The 20,257-nt window shown below is 44.9% G+C and overlaps 1 protein-coding gene and 1 long non-coding RNA gene across 3 annotated transcripts in view; both read left to right on the top strand.

Moving 5' to 3' along the window:
* ltn1 (listerin E3 ubiquitin protein ligase 1) overlaps positions 1-20,257 on the top strand; it is a 129,748-nt gene that overhangs the window by 34,752 nt on the left and 74,739 nt on the right. The window contains exons 11-23 of the mRNA XM_052521738.1: positions 594-857; positions 1,861-2,175; positions 2,361-2,512; positions 3,681-3,774; positions 3,930-4,155; positions 5,000-5,071; positions 14,966-15,133; positions 16,031-16,184; positions 16,809-16,828; positions 17,103-17,233; positions 17,469-17,712; positions 18,248-18,404; positions 19,905-20,015. Coding sequence (XP_052377698.1) covers positions 594-857; positions 1,861-2,175; positions 2,361-2,512; positions 3,681-3,774; positions 3,930-4,155; positions 5,000-5,071; positions 14,966-15,133; positions 16,031-16,184; positions 16,809-16,828; positions 17,103-17,233; positions 17,469-17,712; positions 18,248-18,404; positions 19,905-20,015 — 2,108 coding nt within the window. The remainder of the gene's footprint in view (positions 1-593; positions 858-1,860; positions 2,176-2,360; positions 2,513-3,680; positions 3,775-3,929; positions 4,156-4,999; positions 5,072-14,965; positions 15,134-16,030; positions 16,185-16,808; positions 16,829-17,102; positions 17,234-17,468; positions 17,713-18,247; positions 18,405-19,904; positions 20,016-20,257) is intronic.
* The window catches only part of LOC127930596 (uncharacterized), a 2,865-nt gene continuing 2,648 nt past the window's right edge, over positions 20,041-20,257 (top strand). For both annotated transcript variants that reach the window (XR_008138310.1, XR_008138309.1), the window contains exon 1: positions 20,041-20,257. This exon is cut by the window's right edge and continues 251 nt beyond it. This is a non-coding gene — a long non-coding RNA (uncharacterized LOC127930596).

Genomic DNA, 20,257 nt, shown 5'->3' with positions numbered 1-20,257 from the left:
TCCTAGAACAACAGGTAACAACATGCTCCTAGAACAACAGGTAACAACATGCTCCTAGAACAACAGGTAACAACATGCAGGTAACAACATGCCTAGAACAACAGGTAACAACATGCTCCTAGAACAACAGGTAACAACATGGAACAACAGGTAACAACAGGTAACAACATGCTCCTAGAACAACAGGTAACAACAGGTAACAACATGCTCCTAGAACAACAGGTAACAACATGCTCCTAGAACAACAGGTAACAACAGGTAACAACATGCTCCTAGAACAACAGGTAACAACAGGTAACAACAGGTAACAACATGCTCCTAGAACAACAGGTAACACCAGGTAACAACATGCTCCTAGAACACCAGGTAACACCAGGTAACAACAGGTAACAACAGGTAACAACATGCTCCTAGAACAACAGGTAACACCAGGTAACAACAGGTAAACAACAGGTAACAACAGGTAACACCAGGTAACAACAGGTAACAACAGGTAACAACAGGTAACAACATGCTCCTAGAACAACAGGTAACAACAGGTAACAACATGCACGTACACAGAATTATAATTCATCTTTCCTCTCTGTCCATAGCTCCTCCCCCTCATCGACAGTGCCCTGGGAAGCCCCTCCCTCCAAGCCGGGCCCCTTTTCCCATTGGTTACGGATATGCTCGTCTCCTGGGAGAAGAGGGCTGGACTTCAGGATGTGGGTGTGCTTAGCGAGGGAGAGAATGAGGTTGTCTTTGATAGGCTGCTGGCAGACTTCTGGGAGGGGCTTAGGGTGATGTTCGCACGTCGTGTACAGAGTGACAGTCTGGAGCAGAAAGACCTAGAAGGAATGTCCTCGCTGTTACAGGTGTGTGTCTGCCTGCCTGTTTGTCTGTCTCTCTGTGTGTCTCTCTCTCTCTGTGTGTCTCTCTCTCTCTGTGTGTCTCTCTCTCTCTGTGTGTCTCTCTCTCTCTGTGTCTCTCTCTCTCTGTGTGTCTCTCTCTCTCTGTGTGTCTCTCTCTCTCTGTGTGTCTCTCTCTCTCTCTGTGTGTCTCTCTCTCTCTCTGTGTCTCTCTCTCTCTCTGTGTCTCTCTCTCTCTCTGTGTGTCTCTCTCTCTCTGTGTGTCTCTCTCTCTCTGTGTGTCTCTCTCTCTCTCTGTGTGTCTCTCTCTCTCTCTGTGTGTCTCTCTCTCTCTGTGTGTCTCTCTCTGTGTGTCTCTCTCTCTCTCTGTGTGTCTCTCTCTCTCTCTGTGTGTCTCTCTCTCTCTCTGTGTGTCTCTCTCTCTCTCTGTGTGTCTCTCTCTCTCTCTCTGTGTGTCTCTCTCTCTCTCTGTGTGTCTCTCTCTCTCTCTGTGTGTCTCTCTCTCTCTCTCTGTGTGTCTCTCTCTCTCTCTGTGTGTCTCTCTCTCTCTCTGTGTGTCTCTCTCTCTCTCTGTGTGTCTCTCTCTCTCTCTGTGTGTGTCTCTCTCTCTCTCTGTGTGTGTCTCTCTCTCTCTCTCTGTGTGTGTGTCTCTCTCTCTCTCTGTGTGTGTCTCTCTCTCTCTCTCTCTCTGTGTGTCTCTCTCTCTCTCTGTGTGTCTCTCTCTCTCTCTGTGTGTGTGTCTCTCTCTCTCTCTCTGTGTGTGTCTCTCTCTCTCTCTGTGTGTCTCTCTCTCTCTCTCTCTCTCTCTGTGTGTCTCTCTCTCTCTCTCTGTGTGTCTCTCTCTCTCTGTGTGTGTCTCTCTCTCTCTGTGTGTGTCTCTCTCTCTCTGTGTGTGTCTCTCTCTCTCTGTGTGTCTGTTTCTCTCTGTGTCTCTCTGTCTCCATCTTTCTGTTTCTCTGTCTTTCTCTCTCTGTCTCTTATTATTCCTATCCAACTATGTCTCCTCCAGGTGATGCAGAGCCCAGTGAGTGCAGGCAGGAAGCAGACCAAGAAGAAGAGATCGGTGAAGATCTGTTTCTCTGAGCCAGAGAGTTCTGGTTCTCCAGAGGAAGAGGGGGAGGTGGCGCTGAAGTTAGCCCAGCTGGAGGCCCCTGAGCTGGTCCAGGAGACGGCCGAGGGCCCCCTGAAGAGCTGGCACCTGGAGGAGATTGTCTGTCAGCAGGCACAGATCAGTTACTCCCGTGTGAATGATAAGAACTCAGAGAGACACCTGGTGTACCTCTCTCTACTTCTTCGCTCCTTCCATACCCCCAGGGTCTTCACCGTGAGTCTTCTGTCCTTTACTTATAGTCCATTTTCTCCTTTTTGGAGATAAAACTGTTATTTTCTTCACAGTAACATTATCAATCACAGATATATTTTTCATATTGGATCGCAGGACATCATACTTCATTTGCATTATATTGATTCTAACTCTTAGTTACATGATGATTTCTCTAATCCCCCCAGATGCTGCTCATCACATCAGAAGAGGAGAAATTAAAAGGGAAGGATGAGCAGAAGGCAGAAGGGGAAGGGGGACGTGGGGCGCCCCCCCCCGGTAACCCTGCTGTACGGTTTCTATTGGAACATGTGGTGCTGTGGCTGGGGCAGGAGGACAGGTAATTTACACACTCATTAAAATATAAATATGTATATATTTTATATATGTTATTTACTTATATATATTTTCTATATATTTTCTATATATATTTTATGTAAAATATATATATATATATAGTCAATACTGCTATCAGTCAATACTGCCGTCAGTCAATACTGCCGTCAGTCAATACTGCCGTCAGTCAATACTGCCGTCAGTCAATACTGCCGTCAGTCAATACTGCCGTCAGTCAATACTGCCGTCAGTCAATACTGCCGTCAGTCAATACTGCCGTCAGTCAATACTGCCGTCAGTCAATACTGCCGTCAGTCAATACTGCCGTCAGTCAATACTGCCGTCAGTCAATACTGCCGTCAGTCAATACTGCCGTCAGTCAATACTGCCGCCAGTCAGTACTGCCGCCAGTCAGTACTGCCGCCAGTCAGTACTGCCGCCAGTCAGTACTGCCGCCAGTCAGTACTGCCGCCAGTCAGTACTGCCGCCAGTCAGTACTGCCGTCAGTCAATCAATACGGCTGTCAGTCAATACTGCTTACGGCTATCACCGTCAAAACAGTCCAACCCTCTTCCTGGAGATCTACTGTCCTGTAAACCTACAGGAAGAGGGTTGGACTGTCAAAAAACCCCTTACAGGACAGTAGATCTACAGGAAGAGGGTTGGACTGTAAAACCTACAGGACAGTAGATCTACAGGAAGAGGGTTGGACTGTTAAACCTACAGGACAGTAGATCTCCAGGAAGAGGGTTGGACTGTTAAACCTACAGGACAGTAGATCTCCAGGAAGAGGGTTGGACTGTTAAACCTACAGGACAGTAGATCTCCAGGAAGAGGGTTGGACTGTTAAACCTACAGGACAGTAGATCTCCAGGAAGAGGGTTGGACTGTTAAACCTACAGGACAGTAGATCTCCAGGAAGAGGATTGGACTGAACCCACAGGACAGTAGATCTCCAGGTAGAGGGTTGGACTGTAAAACCTACTGGATAGTAGATCTCCACCCATGGCTGCGCCACTACCCAGTCATGTGACATTTTAGTAACCAGTATTAAAGTGACCATTGTTCCGTGACAGTGTACGTAGGGCTGCAGGGTTCAGTAACCGGGTGGGAGCCGGCTAGTAACAGTGACTAAAGTTCAGAGGTGTTCAGTTTACTCTATTATATTACAGGAGAGACACCAGTTACCTGGTAGAGATGGTGTTCAGTTCTCTACGCTGTTGCAGTCCACAGGAGACCACACGCATCCTCAACCATATCACCACGGTAACGTCAACTCTAAGTATCATCGCTGTAACTCTCTGTCAACTCTAACTGTCAATTCCCCCCTAACTCTTAGCTCTGTAGCTGCCAATTATCTCTGTATCTCAATAGTATGCTGGTAGAGATGGTCCTAGCCCTGTTCTCTGTCTCACCTACAGATGGATCTAAAATGGGGAGTTCTTCTCCAGATCATACAAAAGGCGTGTGTGGACCCTGTATCTCTGCAGGCGTGTGGTGATTGGTTTAAGGGCTCCGTGCTGGGTGAGCGGCTGCTGGGGTTGGCTGAGGAGCTGTGTGAGGCGGGACTAAAAGGCTCCGGCTCCGCCCCTAATAGGGACAGCTGGGCTCTGATCAGCCTAGCACTGTCTCAGCATCATAATAATGGTGAGAATACACACACACACACACACACACACACACACACACACACCCATAAAATTTTGGATATCGGTATCGAACAAAAATGTAATATCGGTGCATCGCTAAAGAAAAGGAAAGCTTCTTCAGGTGATCAATGATCACAGCAATGAATGGATTGACCAGATCTTTTGCATGTCGTTATCACAAACCTAATTTTTTTTTTCTTTTTTTACGAGACTATAATTTTCCAATGTATTGCATCTCAATAGGAGAAAATAGTGCATTTACACAATGTAGAAACCTAATATTTCACAAATGACTTTTGTAATTTCAATGACAGGTACTCCTATTAACATCTGATCTGTTATAATTAACTAACGTGTGTCAGTGTTACATATCAGTTTCATGCGCAACGTGTCCTTCAAAAGTAGCTGTAATTCCACGTAGGCCCAACAGGCTGTATCTCAATCAATGTGGTGCTCCTAACTTTTTTAATGTGGTGCTCCTAACTTTTTTAATGTGGTGCTCCTAACTTTTTAATGTGGTGCTCCTAACTTTTTAATGTGGTGCTCCTAACTTTTAATGTGGTGCTCCTAACTTTTAATGTGGTGCTCCTAACTTTTAATGTGGTGCTCCTAACTTTTAATGTGGTGCTCCTAACTTTTAATGTGGTGCTCCTAACTGTTTTCAAGTTAGGAGCACAAGTGCAAACAGTGAAAAAAATACAATTTTGAGCCCTGTGTATGTATATATATTTTTTACATTGTATTGCCTTAGGCGGCCCGGGAAAAAACATTTGGGTTTCTCCTTGAACTTCCTTTGCTGGGAAAAAAAAGCCTGATTATCCCACCCCACTCTTTCTCCCCAGAGCCCCTGATAGGAGCTGTGTACGTGGAGAAGATGATAGCCAAGCTCCATGCCACCCTGTCGGCGGCTAAAGGTCTGTATGTTGTGCCCTGGAGCTCAATCCATGCTCTTCCATCCAGCACTGCTGCCCGGTGGCTTGACCCTGTGCTCCTCTCAACCGTGTATGTTAAAAGGGTGTAACGGTTCATCAAACCCGCGGTTGGGTTCGGTACAGCAGGAAAATAGAAATACCGTGCACAGCGTTCAACATTTCACGATGTTCCTGGCGTTTGTCGGTTGTGACGTCATTCTCAGGTTTTTTATTTTTTATTTTATTTAACCTTTATTTAACTAGGCAAGTCAGTTAAGAACAAATTCTTATTTTCAATGACCGCCTAGGAACAGTGGGTTAACTGCCTGTTCAGGGGCAGAATGACAGATTTGTACCTTGTCAGCTCGGGGGTTTGAACTTGCAACCTTCCGGTTACTAGTCCAACGCTCTAACCACTAGGCTACCTGCTGGTTAATGGCCCAATGCACTAACCACTAGGCTACCTGCTGGTTACTAGTCCAACGCTCTAACCACTAGGCTACCTGCTGGTTACTAGTCCAACGCTCTAACCACTAGGCCACCTGCTGGTTACTAGTCCAACGCTCTAACCACTAGGCTACCTGCTGGTTACTAGTCCAACGCTCTAACCACTAGGCTACCTGCTGGTTACTAGTCCAACGCTCTAACCACTAGGCTACCTGCTGGTTACTAGTCCAACGCTCTAACCACTAGGCTACCTGTTGGTTACTAGTCCAACGCTCTAACCACTAGGCTACCTGCTGGTTACTAGTCCAACGCTCTAACCACTAGGCTACCTGCTGGTTACTAGTCCAACGCTCTAACCACTAGGCTACCTGCTGGTTACTAGTCCAACGCTCTAACCACTAGGCTACCTGCTGGTTACTAGTCCAACGCTCTAACCACTAGGCTACCTGCTGGTTACTAGTCCAACGCTCTAACCACTAGGCTACCTGCTGGTTACTAGTCCAACGCTCTAACCACTAGGCTACCTGCTGGTTACTAGTCCAACGCTCTCTAACCACTAGGATACCTGCTGGTTACTAGTCCAACGCTCTAACCACTGGGCTACCTACTGGTTACTAGTCCAACGCTCTAACCACTAGGCTACCTGCTGGTTACTAGTCCAACGCTCTAACCACTAGGCTACCTGCTGGTTACTAGTCCAACGCTCTAACCACTAGGCTACCTGCTGGTTACTAGTCCAACGCTCTAACCACTAGGCTACCTGCTGGTTACTAGTCCAACGCTCTAACCACTAGGCTACCTGCTGGTTACTAGTCCAACGCTCTAACCACTAGGCTACCTGCTGGTTACTAGTCCACCGCTCTAACCACTAGGCTACGCTGCCGCCTGGCGTTTGTCGTTTGTCGGTTGTGACGTCATTCTCTGTGTTCCTGGCGTTGTGACGTCATTCTCTGTGTTCCTGGCGTTGTGACGTCATTCTCTGTGTTCCTGGCGTTGTGACGTCATTCTCGGTGTTCCTGGCGTTGTGACGTCATTCTCTGTGTTCCTGGCGTTGTGACGTCATTCTCTGTGTTCCTGGCGTTGTGACGTCATTCTCTGTGTTCCTGGCGTTGTGACGTCATTCTCTGTGTTCCTGGCGTTGTGACGTCATTCTCTGTGTTCCTGGCGTTGTGACGTCATTCTCTGTGTTCCTGGCGTTGTCTATTTGACAGGATTGTTATGTTTCCACTCTGATGCTGCGTTTGTAACCATGTGGGAGGTGGCACCCGTTGTGACGTCATTCTCTGTGTTCCTGGCGTTGTGACGTCATTCTCTGTGTTCCTGGCGTTGTCTATTTGACAGGATTGTTATGTTTCCACTCTGATGCTGCGTTTGTAACCATGTGGGAGGTGGCAATTTACCCGTTGTGACGTCATTCTCTGTGTTCCTGGCGTTGTGACGTCATTCTCTGTGTTCCTGGCGTTGTCTATTTGACAGGATTGTTATGTTTCCACTCTGATGCTGCGTTTGTAACCATGTGGGAGGTGGCAATTTACCCGTTGTGACGTCACTCTCTGTGTTCCTGGCGTTGTGACGTCATTCTCAGTGTTCCTGGCGTTGTCTATTTGACAGGATTGTTATGTTTCCACTCTGATGCTGCGTTTGTAACCATGTGGGAGGTGGCAATTTACCCGTTGTGAAGTTGTAAATACCAGCTGGATGCATTCATGGGAACTCGTTGAGAAAAGCCCATTTGTCTAATGGTGAACTAGCTGTGTGAAGCAGAAACTAAAAGTAAAGTTATCATGCCTGTTAAAAACAAATGATAGATTGTGTTATAAAAATAATAATAAAATGTTGTTGGATTGAACTGCTGTTATAGAGGTCAGAGGTCACCATGTGGGAGAAGTGGGTGCTTAGGACGATAGTCAGTTTCCCACTTTTGTTTACCAGTAGGAGCGGCAGTTCAAATACATTTTTCCCAGTCGTATCTGGTAACTTCCTGCTGCTTGATAAAGTGCCAGATGCACACTCAAGGGACTTTCCCCACCCCGGGGGTAATGTAACAGGACTCTGGGGGTAATGTAACGGGACTCTGGGGGTAATGTAACGGGACTCTGGGGGTAATGTAACGGGACTCTGGGGGTAATGTAACGGGACTCTGGGGGTAATGTAACGGGACTCTGGGGGTAATGTAACGGGACTCTGGGGGTAATGTAACGGGACTCTGGGGGTAATGTAACGGGACTCTGGGGGTAATGTAACGGGACTCTGGGGGTAATGTAACGGGACTCTGGGGGTAATGTAACGGGACTCTGGGGGTAATGTAACGGGACTCTGGGGGTAATGTAACGGGACTCTGGGGGTAATGTAACGGGACTCTGGGGGTAATGTAACGGGACTCTGGGGGTAATGTAACGGGACTCTGGGGGTAATGTAACGGGACTCTGGGGGTAATGTAACGGGACTCTGGGGGTAATGTAACGGGACTCTGGGGGTAATGTAACGGGACTCTGGGGGTAATGTAACGGGACTCTGGGGGTAATGTAACGGGACTCTGGGGGTAATGTAACGGGACTCTGGGGGTAATGTAACGGGACTCTGGGGGTAATGTAACGGGACTCTGGGGGTAATGTAACGGGACTCTGGGGGTAATGTAACGGGACTCTGGGGGTAATGTAACGGGACTCTGGGGGTAATGTAACGGGACTCTGGGGGTAATGTAACGGGACTCTGGGGGTAATGTAACGGGACTCTGGGGGTAATGTAACGGGACTCTGGGGGTAATGTAACGGGACTCTGGGGGTAATGTAACGGGACTCTGGGGGTAATGTAACGGGACTCTGGGGGTAATGTAACGGGACTCTGGGGGTAATGTAACGGGACTCTGGGGGTAATGTAACGGGACTCTGGGGGTAATGTAACGGGACTCTGGGGGTAATGTAACGGGACTCTGGGGGTAATGTAACGGGACTCTGGGGGTAATGTAACGGGACTCTGGGGGTAATGTAATGGCACTTTGGGGGTAATGTAATGGGACTTTTCCCACCCCGGGGGTAATGTAATGGCACTTTCCCCACCACGGGGGGAATGTAATGGCACTTTCCCCACCCCGGGGTAATGTAATGGCACTTTCCCCACCACGGGGGGAATGTAATGGCGGGACCGGGGGTAATGTAACGGGACTCTGGGGGTAATGTAGAGGGACTTCCCCACCCTGGGGGTAATGTAATGGGCTTTTTGCGCAACACAGAGTGCATTGGAAAACAAGCAGAATATATACACAAATGTATGTGGACACCACTTTAAATGAGTGGATTTGGCTATTTCAGCCATACCTGTTGTTGACGGGTGTATAAAATCCAGCACACGGCCATGCAATCTCCATAGACTAACATTGGCAGTAGAATGTCTCAGTGACTTTCAATGCGGCACTGTCATAGGATGCCACCTTTCCAACAAGTCAGTTTGTCAAATTTCTGCCCTGCTAGAGCTGCCCCGGTCAACTGTATGTGCTGTTATTGTGAAGTGGAAATGTCCAGGAGCAACAACGATTCAGCCTCAAAGTGGTAGGCCACACAAGCTCACAGAACGGGACCGCCGAGTGCTGTAGCACGTAAAAATGGTCTGTCCTCGGTTACAACACTCACTACAGAGTTCCAAGCTGTCTCTGGAAGCAACGTCAGCGCAATAACCTTTCGTCGGGAGCTTCATGAAATGGGTTTCCATGGCCGAGCAGCTGCACACAAGCCTAAGATCACCATGCACAATGCCAAGCGTCGTCTGGAGTGGTGTAAAGCTCTCTGCCATTGGACTCTGGAGCAGTGGAAGCGTGTTCTCTGGAGTGATGAATCAAGCTTCACCATCTGGCAGTTTGATGGACGAATCTGGGTTTGGCGAATGCCAGGAGAACGCTACCTGCCCCAATGCATCGTGCCAACTGTAAAGTCTGGTGGAGGAGGAATAATGGTCTGGGGCTGTTTTTAATGATTCGGGCCCCTTAGTTCCAGTGAAGGGAAATCTAAATGCTACAACATACAATGACGTTCTAGACGATTCTGTGCTTCCAACTTGGTGGCAACAGTTTGGAGAAGGCCCTTTCCTGTTTCAGCATAACAATGCCCCCGTGGCCAAAGCGAGGTCCATAGACAAATGGTTTGTCGAGATCTGTGTGGAAGAATTTGACTGGCCTGCACAGAGCCCAGACCTGAACCCCATCGAACACCTTTGGGATGAAATGGAACGCTGACTGTGAGCCAGGCCTTATCGCCCAATCACAGTGCCCGACCTCACTAATGCTCTTGTGGCTGAATAGAAGCAAGTCCCAGCAGCAATGTTCCAACATCTAGTGGAAAGCCTTCCCAGAAGAGTGGAGGCTGTAATAGCAGCAATGTTCCAACATCTAGTGGAAAGCCTTCCCAGAAGAGTGGAGGCTGTTATAGCAGCAATGTTCCTACATCTAGTGGAAAGCCTTCCCAGAAGAGTGGAGGCTGTTATAGCAGCAATGTTCCTACATCTAGTGGAAAGCCTTCCCAGAAGAGTGGAGGCTGTTATAGCAGCAATGTTCCAACATCTAGTGGAAAGCCTTCCCAGAAGAGTGGAGGCTGTTATAGCAGCAATGTTCCAACATCTAGTGGAAAGCCTTCCCAGAAGAGTGGAGGCTGTTATAGCAGCAATGTTCCAACATCTAGTGGAAAGCCTTCCCAGAAGAGTGGAGGCTGTTATAGCAGCAATGTTCCAACATCTAGTGGAAAGCCTTCCCAGAAGACTGGAGGCTGTTATAGCAGCAATGTTCCAACATCTAGTGGAAAGCCTTCCCAGAAGAGTGGAGGCTGTTATAGCAGCAATGTTCCAACATCTAGTGGAAAGCCTTCACAGAAGAGTGGAGGCTGTTATAGCAGCAATGTTCCAACATCTAGTGTAAAGCCTTCCCAGAAGAGTGGAGGCTGTTATAGCAGCAATGTTCCAACATCTAGTGGAAAGCCTTCACAGAAGAGTGGAGGCTGTTATAGCAGCAATGTTCCAACATCTAGTGGAAAGCCTTCCCAGAAGAGTGGAGGCTGTTATAGCAGCAATGTTCCTACATCTAGTGGAAAGCCTTCCCAGAAGAGTGGAGGCTGTTATAGCAGCAATGTTCCTACATCTAGTGAAAAGCCTTCACAGAAGAGTGGAGGCTGTTTTTGCAGCAATGTTCCAACATCTAGTGGAAAGCCTTCCCAGAAGAGTGGAGGCTGTTATAGCAGCAATGTTCCAACATCTAGTGGAAAGCCTTCCCAGAAGAGTGGAGGCTGTTATAGCAGCAATGTTCCAACATCTAGTGTAAAGCCTTCCCAGAAGAGTGGAGGCTGTTATAGCAGCAATGTTCCAACATCTAGTGGAAAGCCTTCCCAGAAGAGTGGAGGCTGTTATAGCAGCAATGTTCCAACATCTAGTGTAAAGCCTTCCCAGAAGAGTGGAGGCTGTTATAGCAGCAATGTTCCAACATCTAGTGGAAAGCCTTCCCAGAAGAGTGGAGGCTGTTATAGCAGCAATGTTCCAACATCTAGTGGAAAGCCTTCCCAGAAGAGTGGAGGCTGTTATAGCAGCAATGTTCCAACATCTAGTGTAAAGCCTTCCCAGAAGAGTGGAGGCTGTTATAGCAGCAATGTTCCAACATCTAGTGGAAAGCCTTCCCAGAAGAGTGGAGGCTGTTATAGCAGCAATGTTCCAACATCTAGTGGAAAGCCTTCCCAGAAGAGTGGAGGCTGTTATAGCAGCAAAAGATTGGACCAACTCCATATTAAAGCCTTCCCAGAAGAGTGGAGGCTGTTATAGCAGCAGTGTTCCAACTTCTAGTGGAAAGCCTTCCCAGAAGAGTGGAGGCTGTTATAGCAGCAATGTTCCAACATCTAGTGGAAAGCCTTCCCAGAAGAGTGGAGGCTGTTATAGCAGCAATGTTCCAACATCTAGTGGAAAGCCTTCCCAGAAGAGTGGAGGCTGTTATAGCAGCAATGTTCCAACATCTAGTGTAAAGCCTTCCCAGAAGAGTGGAGGCTGTTATAGCAGCAATGTTCCAACATCTAGTGGAAAGCCTTCCCAGAAGAGTGGAGGCTGTTATAGCAGCAATGTCCCATCATCTAGTGGAAAGCCTTCCCAGAAGAGAGGAGGCTGTTATAGCAGCAATGTTCCAACATCTAGTGGAAAGCCTTCCCAGAAGAGAGGAGACTGTTATAGCAGCAATGTTCCAACATCTAGTGGAAAGCCTTCCCAGAAGAGTGGAGACTGTTATGGGGGACCAACTCCATATTAATGGCCATTTTGGAATGAGATGTTTGACGAAAAGGTGTCCACATACATTTGGACATGTCGTGTATTTCTGTTTGCTGTAACGAATGGACAATAAACATGTCCAGTATTGAATTGTGTATTAAAGTATTATAACATATTGTAAAGCATTGTGTATTGTACCTTATTATATTAGTATTGTATATCAACAGTATTCCATAGTTTTGTAGTATTGTACACTTAGGTAAGTACACCATCCCGTTCATCAAAATGGTTCGCTCCTACAGACAGTGAGTCACGTGGTCGTGTCTTGCTATATAGAGCAGGCAGACAGGCATTCGGTTACTGTTTCATTTAACTTTAGAATAGACAGAACTAGTGGGCTAAGAGACTGAGCGTGGTACGATCGTCGGTGCCAGGCGCTCCGGTTCCAGTATCTCAGTAACGGCCTCCTGGGCTTTTCACACAAGACTGTATCAAGCCCCCCCCCCCCCTCGAAAAATAGCTTGCCAAACATCCAGTCAGCGGCAGTCCTGGGGGCGAAAACAGCTCGTTGATGAGAGGTCCAAGGCCAAGGGAAAGAATCTTGCAAGCCAATCGGCGGGCCACAAAAAAGACAAACAACAGCTCGGTACAACAATGGTGAGCAGAACGGCGTCTTGGAACGCGTCTCGGCTGTTGCAGCAGAACGGCGTCTTGGAACCCATCTCGGCTGTTGCAGCAGAACGGCGTCTTGGAACCCATCTCGGCTGTTGCAGCAGAACGGCGTCTTGGAACCCATCTCGGCTGTTGCAGCAGAACGGCGTCTTGGAACCCATCTCGGCTATTGCAGCAGAACGGCGTCTTGGAACCCATCTCGGCTGTTGCAGCAGAACGGCGTCTTGGAGCGCATCTCGGCTATTGCAGCAGAACGGCGTCTTGGAACGCATCTCGGCTGTTGCAGCAGAACGGCGTCTTGGAACGCATCTCGGCTGTTGCAGCAGAACGGCGTCTTGGAACCCATCTCGGCTGTTGCAGCAGAACGGCGTCTTGGAACCCATCTCGGCTGTTGCAGCAGAACGGCGTCTTGGAACCCATCTCGGCTATTGCAGCAGAACGGCGTCTTGGAACCCATCTCGGCTGTTGCAGCAGAACGGCGTCTTGGAACCCATCTCGGCTGTTGCAGCAGAACGGCGTCTTGGAGCCCATCTCGGCTGTTGCAGCAGAACGGCGTCTTGGAGCGCATCTCGGCTGTTGCAGCAGAACGGCGTCTTGGAACCCATCTCGGCTGTTGCAGCAGAACGGCGTCTTGGAACCCATCTCGGCTATTGCAGCAGAACGGCGTCTTGGAACCCATCTCGGCTGTTGCAGCAGAACGGCGTCTTGGAACCCATCTCGGCTGTTGCAGCAGAACGGCGTCTTGGAACCCATCTCGGCTATTGCAGCAGAACGGCGTCTTGGAACCCATCTCGGCTATTGCAGCAGAACGGCGTCTTGGAACCCATCTCGGCTGTTGCAGCAGAACGGCCACACCGGGTTCAACTCCTCTATCAGCTAACAACAAGGAGAAGCGGCTTCAGTGGGCACACGATCACCAACAGTGGATAAACATCGGCTGGTCTGACAAATCCCGGTTCCTGTTACGTTATGCTGATTTGGAGTTAAACAGTGTGAGTCCATGGTCCCATCCTGCCTTGTTGTCAACAAGGTGGCTGGTGGTGTAATGGGGTGGGGAATGTTTTTCTGGCACACGTTAGGGTCCCTTGATACCAATTGAGCAACTTTTTCATGCCTGAAGAATTCAGGTTGTTCTGGAGGCAAAGGGGGGTCTGACCCGGTACTAGAAGGGTGTACCTAATAAACTGTATATCACTGTAAATCAACATTATTGTATTTTAATAGTTCTTTATTGTATTATATTGCAGTAATATTGTATATATTATTATTATTATTATTGACCTGGTACTAGAAGGGTGTACCTAATAAACTGTATATCACTGTAAATCAACATTATTGTATTTTAATAGTTCTTTATTGTATTATATTGCAGTAATATTGTATATATTATTATTATTATTATTGACCTGGTACTAGAAGGGTGTACCTAATAAACTGTATATCAGTATATTGAGTATATCAACATTATTTTATTTTAATAGTTTTCTATTGTATTATATTGCAGTAATATTGTATATTAACATTATTGTATTTGAATAGTTCTGTATTATAATGTATTATATTGCAGTAATATTGCATATCAATATTATTGTATTGTATTATATTGCAGTAATATTGCATATATTATTATTATTATTATTGTATTGTATTATACTGCAGTAAGATTGTATATATTATTGTATTGTATTGCAGTAATATTGTATATATTATTATTATTGTATTGTATTATATTGCAGTAATATTGAATATATTATTATTGTATATATTATTATTGTATTGCAGTAATATTGTATATATTATTATTGTATTGTATTGCAGTAATATTGTATATATTATTGTATTATATTGCAGTAATATTGTATATATTATTATTGTATTGCAGTAATATTGTATATATTATTATTGTATTATATTGCAGTAATATTGTATATATTATTATTGTATTGCAGTAATATTGTGTATATTATTATTGTATTGCAGTAATATTGTGTATATTATTATTGTATTGCAGTAATATTGTATATATTATTATTGTATTATATTGCAGTAAGATTGTATATATTATTGTATTGTATTGCAGTAATATTGTATATATTATTATTATTGTATTGTATTATATTGCAGTAATATTGAATATATTATTATTGTATATATTATTATTGTATTGCAGTAATATTGTATATATTATTATTGTATTGTATTGCAGTAATATTGTATATATTATTGTATTATATTGCAGTAATATTGTATATATTATTATTGTATTGCAGTAATATTGTATATATTATTATTGTATTATATTGCAGTAATATTGTATATATTATTATTGTATTGTATTGTATTGCAGTAATATTGTATATATTATTATTGTATTGTATTGCAGTAATATTGTATATATTATTGTATTATATTGCAGTAATATTGTATATATTATTATTGTATTGCAGTAATATTGTATATATTATTATTGTATTATATTGCAGTAATATTGTATATATTATTATTGTATTGTATTGTATTGCAGTAATATTGTATATATTATTATTGTAGGTCTGTCTGAGAGGGGTAATCTGGAGCCGCTGGTGTCTCTCATCTGTGATGTGGCCTCCACGTTCTTCACCTCCGTAACACACTGCCTCCTCCTGGCCTCCGCTGAGGAGCTACTGCTCACGGTCTTCACACTCACCGCACAGGACCAGACACACACACACCTGTCAGGTAAGACACGCACACACACACACACACACACACACACACACACACACACACACACACACACACACACACACACACACACACACACACACACACACACCTGTCAGGTAAGACACACACACACACACACACACACACACACACACACACACACACACACACACACACACACACACACACACACACACACACACACACACACACGACCAGACACACAGTGTTTTCCATTAGCGTTGTCTAATCTGCATAACACATTTTCAACTTTTTCAAATTTCAATAAATGTAACTAGGCTTCTTTTAATTTAAAAATCCCACTAGAATGAACGATATGAGTCTTCTAGCGATCTATTGATAGGACAGCTTCCTGTCAGTCGTCTTCTAGCGATCTATTGATAGGACAAGCTGCCTGTCCGTCGTCTTCTAGCGATCTATTGATAGGACAGCTTCCTGTCCGTCGTCTTCTAGCGATCTATTGATAGGACAAGCTTCCTGTCCGTCGTCTTCTAGCGATCTATTGATAGGACAGCTTCCTGTCAGTCGTCTTCTAGCGATCTATTGATAGGACAGCTTCCTGTCAGTCGTCTTCTAGCGATCTATTGATAGGACAGCTGCCTGTCAGTCGTCTTCTAGCGATCTATTGATAGGACAGCTTCCTGTCAGTCATAAAGTCAGCGATCTGACATTACATGGAAGAGGGAGATGCTCATGTATATTGCAGTCTACATTTATTTAATTGTGTAAATTTAGTAAATGAGCTTAACTTTTATCAAATGTAACCCCCGCCCATTACTTTGCCATACCCTGAGTTGAGCTGAAATGACACCCTGCATCTCTCAGGTACACACCTACACCTTAGATACCTGACATGGACTTACGTACAGCTCTCTCTCTCCCCCCCAGACACCCTGCTGAAGAAGCTGAGTCAGGCGTGTCATGCCGGTGTCCTCTCATTGGTCCATCACTCGGGGTCAGAGGTGAAGGAGGGCAGCTTCCTATACAGCGCTGCATTCTGGGTCAAAACCCAGCTGCTCACCTCCTCCCTGGGAGTCAAAAGGTAAACTAAGTTTATCTATGTTGTTCAACTTATGTTTTTCTACATGCTTCTAGATGTTGGTCTGATGTTCTCAGTCTGCAGGTGTTGGTTCTAGGTCTGATGTTCTATGTGTTCGATCAGTCTGTAGGTGTTGGTTCTAGGTCTGATGTTCTATGTGATCTATCAGTCTGCAGGTGTTGGTTCTAGGTCTGATGTTCTATATGTTCGATCAGTCTGTAGGTGTTGGTTCTAGGTCTGATGTTCTATGTGATCGATCAGTCTGTAGGTGTTGGTTCTAGGTCTGATGTTCTATGTGATCTATCAGTCTGCAGGTGTTGGTTCTAGGTCTGATGTTCTGTGTGATCTATCAGTCTGCAGGTGTTGGTTCTAGGTCTGATGTTCTATGTGATCTATCAGTCTGCAGGTGTTGGTTCTAGGTCTGTTCTATATGTTCGATCAGTCTAGGTGTTGGTTCTAGGTCTGATGTTCTATGTGTTGTTCAATCAGTCTGCAGGTGTTGGTTCTAGGTCTGATGTTCTGTGTGATCTATCAGTCTGCAGGTGTTGGTTCTAGGTCTGATGTTCTATGTGATCTATCAGTCTGTAGGTGTTTGTTCTAGGTCTGATGTTCTGTGTGATCTATCAGTCTGCAGGTGTTGGTTCTAGGTCTGATGTTCTATGTGATCTATCAGTCTGCAGGTGTTGGTTCTAGGTCTGATGTTCTATATGTTCGATCAGTCTAGGTGTTGGTTCTAGGTCTGATGTTCTATGTGATCTATCAGTCTGCAGGTGTTGGTTCTAGGTCTGATGTTCTATATGTTCGATCAGTCTGTAGGTGTTGGTTCTAGGTCTGATGTTCTATGTGATCTATCAGTCTGCAGGTGTTGGTTCTAGGTCTGATGTTCTATATGTTCGATCAGTCTGCAGGTATTGGTTCTAGCGGTCCAGAGGCTCGCTGACTCACTGAGATCTGTTGGTCAGCGAGGCTCCGCCCTCTTCTCCCAGTTCCTCTCCTTCCTGACTCCCAGCCAATCAGAGTGGAGCAAGATCAGACGGGCCCTGCCCCCTCAGGTACGCCCAGCCAATCACATTCCTAGATGTAACACAAACCAACTGACTCATTATGTTCTTCACTGTAGACTACTATTAGTGGAATCTGCTGTCAACAAATCTGCTGTGAACAAAATGATTGGAACAAAACCAATCATTTGGTAATTTGGTAACGCTTGTTCCCTCCTACTTCCCTTTCCTGGTCCTTCTCGTATGTTGTCCCCTTATCCCCCTCCCTCTCTCCCCCCTCTCTCAGTGGGTGAGGTCTCCCCTGCTGTCTGGACGTCTGAGGATGGTCTGTGACTACCCCTGTATGGAGGTCTGGAAGGTCAGAGGCTCAAGCAGACTGCCTGCCCACCTGTGTGTGTGTGCCCTGCTGACCAGAGTGGTCTATAACACAGATATGACTGTTCCTGCTGGTGCTGCTATTGCTACGGCTGCAGTGTGTCCAGACGACCAGGAGGGGGCAGGAGACTACATGAAAGACTTCAAACACACAGGTGAGGGTTGAAGTTCACTTCAGTTATTTTCAGTCAGTTTAGTTGACTTTTGTTGTTTTCAATTCAGAACATTCATTTCAGGACATTCATTTCAGGACATTCATTTCAGGACATTCACTTCAGGACATTCACTTCAGGACATTCATTTCAGGACATTCATTTCAGGACATTCATTTCAGGACATTCATTTCAGGACATTCAATTCAGGACATTCATTTCAGGACATTCACTTCAGGACATTCACTTCAGGACATTCATTTCAGGACATTCATTTCAGAACATTCATTTCAGGACATTCATTTCAGGACATTTACTTCAGGACATTTACTTCAGGACATTCATTTCAGGACATTCACTTCAGGACATTCAATTCAGGACATTCAATTCAGGACATTCATTTCAGGACATTCGATTCATTTTAGAACGTCTCATTTTAATTTCAATACCATTCAGACTGAAAAACAAGGTTGACTTGTTGAAAACTGGAGAAACATCTTTCTTTCTGTCTTTCTTTCTTTCTTTCTTTCTTCCTCAGTTTGTGAGCTACTGTATGCGGTGCAGTGGTGCAGGGAGATGGACTATAGCCCTGCTCTAGTAACAGAGTACTACACTATGTTGAAGGACTGGGACCTAACAGACCGTATAGACAATCAAGGACCAGCCACTGATATACTGGACACACTCTACAGCAGGTAAACATGTAGCTATTACAGTGAAATAATACCATGCTATTGTTTGAGGAGAGAGAGCACAGTTATGAACTTCAAAATGTATTAATAAACCAATTAGGCACATTTGGGCAGTCTTGATACAACATTTTGAACAGAAATACAATGGTTCATTGGATCAGTCTAAAACGTTGCACATACACTGCTGCCATCTAGTGGCCAAAATCTAAATTGTGCCTGTGCTGGAACAATACATTATGGCTTTTCTCTTGCATTTCAAAGATGACGATACAAAAAAAACATGTTTATTTCTTTGCATTATCTTCTACCAGATCTAATGTGTTATATTCTCCGACATTAATTTCACATTTCCACAAACTTCAAAGTGTTTCCTTTCAAATGGTACCAAGAATATGCATATCCTTTGCTTCAGGGCCTGAGCTACAGGCAGTTAGATTTGGGTATGTCATTGTAGGTGAAAATTGAAGGGTACATTGTAAAGAAACAGGTCCAATCCTCATAGCTAACATATGACTTTCATTTGGATTAGATGTACACATCAGCAAACATATACAGTATTTTAATCCCAAAACCATATTTGACAAATTTCTTGATAATTTTAAAATACATGAAGATTTACCAACTTGCTCCCCGATTTTCTTCCCCAAATCCCGTCACCTGGTGATATTAGTAGGGGTGTGGCTTAAGGCTCATTCATTCTACAGGTTTTTTTTTTTTTTACGTGAGTTTCGGGAGTGTGAAAGATGTTTAAACATTAAAATGGTAATTAGATCCGTATCATTTAATGACTCTACAGAACTACAGATGTTTGTTCTGTTGAAATAACAGGACTGATGGTCTCTGACTCTACAGATGTTCTGTTGAAATAACAGGACTGATGGTCTCTAACTCTACAGATGTTTGTTCTGTTGAAATAACAGGACTGATGGTCTCTGACTCTACAGATGTTCTGTTGAAATAACAGGACTGATGGTCTCTGTCTCTACAGATGTTCTGTTGAAATAACAGGACTGATGGTCTCTGTCTCTACAGATGTTCTGTTGAAATAACAGGACTGATGGTCTCTGACTCTACAGATGTTCTGTTGAAATAACAGGACTGATGGTCTCTGACTCTACAGATGTTCTGTTGAAATAACAGGACTGATGGTCTCTGACTCTACAGATGTTTGTTCTGTTGAAATAACAGGACTGATGGTCTCTGACTCTACAGATGTTCTGTTGAAATAACAGGACTGATGGTCTCTGACTCTACAGATGTTCTGTTGAAATAACAGGACTGATGGTCTCTGACTCTACAGATGTTCTGTTGAAATAACAGGACTGATGGTCTCTGTCTCTACAGATGTTCTGTTGAAATAACAGGACTGATGGTCTCTGACTCTACAGATGTTCTGTTGAAATAACAGGACTGATGGTCTCTGACTCTACAGATGTTCTGTTGAAATAACAGGACTGATGGTCTCTGTCTAAACCATTGTCCTTATTGTACCTGTCACCTCAGATCACTAGAGGAGGGGGGACTGTGGTCTCTCACTCTACAGAACTACATACACACCAACCACGTGGCTGAAACGGCTGGCACCATCAACACACTCTGTGGCAGCCCTGACAGGTAAGATATCAGATATCAGTACCACTTTAACCCTGACAGGTAAGATATCAGATATCAGTACCACTTTAACCCTGACAGGTAAGATATCAGATATCAGTACCACTTTAACCCTGACAGGTCAGATATCAGATATCAGTACTACTTTAACCCTGACAGGTCAGATATCAGTACCACTTTAACCCTGACAGGTCAGATATCAGATATCAGTACTACTTTAACCCTGACAGGTCAGATATCAGATA

Source organism: Oncorhynchus keta, chromosome 6, assembly GCF_023373465.1.
Source record: "Oncorhynchus keta strain PuntledgeMale-10-30-2019 chromosome 6, Oket_V2, whole genome shotgun sequence".
Lineage (NCBI taxonomy): Eukaryota > Metazoa > Chordata > Actinopteri > Salmoniformes > Salmonidae > Oncorhynchus > Oncorhynchus keta.
Note: the sequence above shows the minus strand (reverse complement) of the source record. Positions and strands in the feature narration are given on the sequence as shown.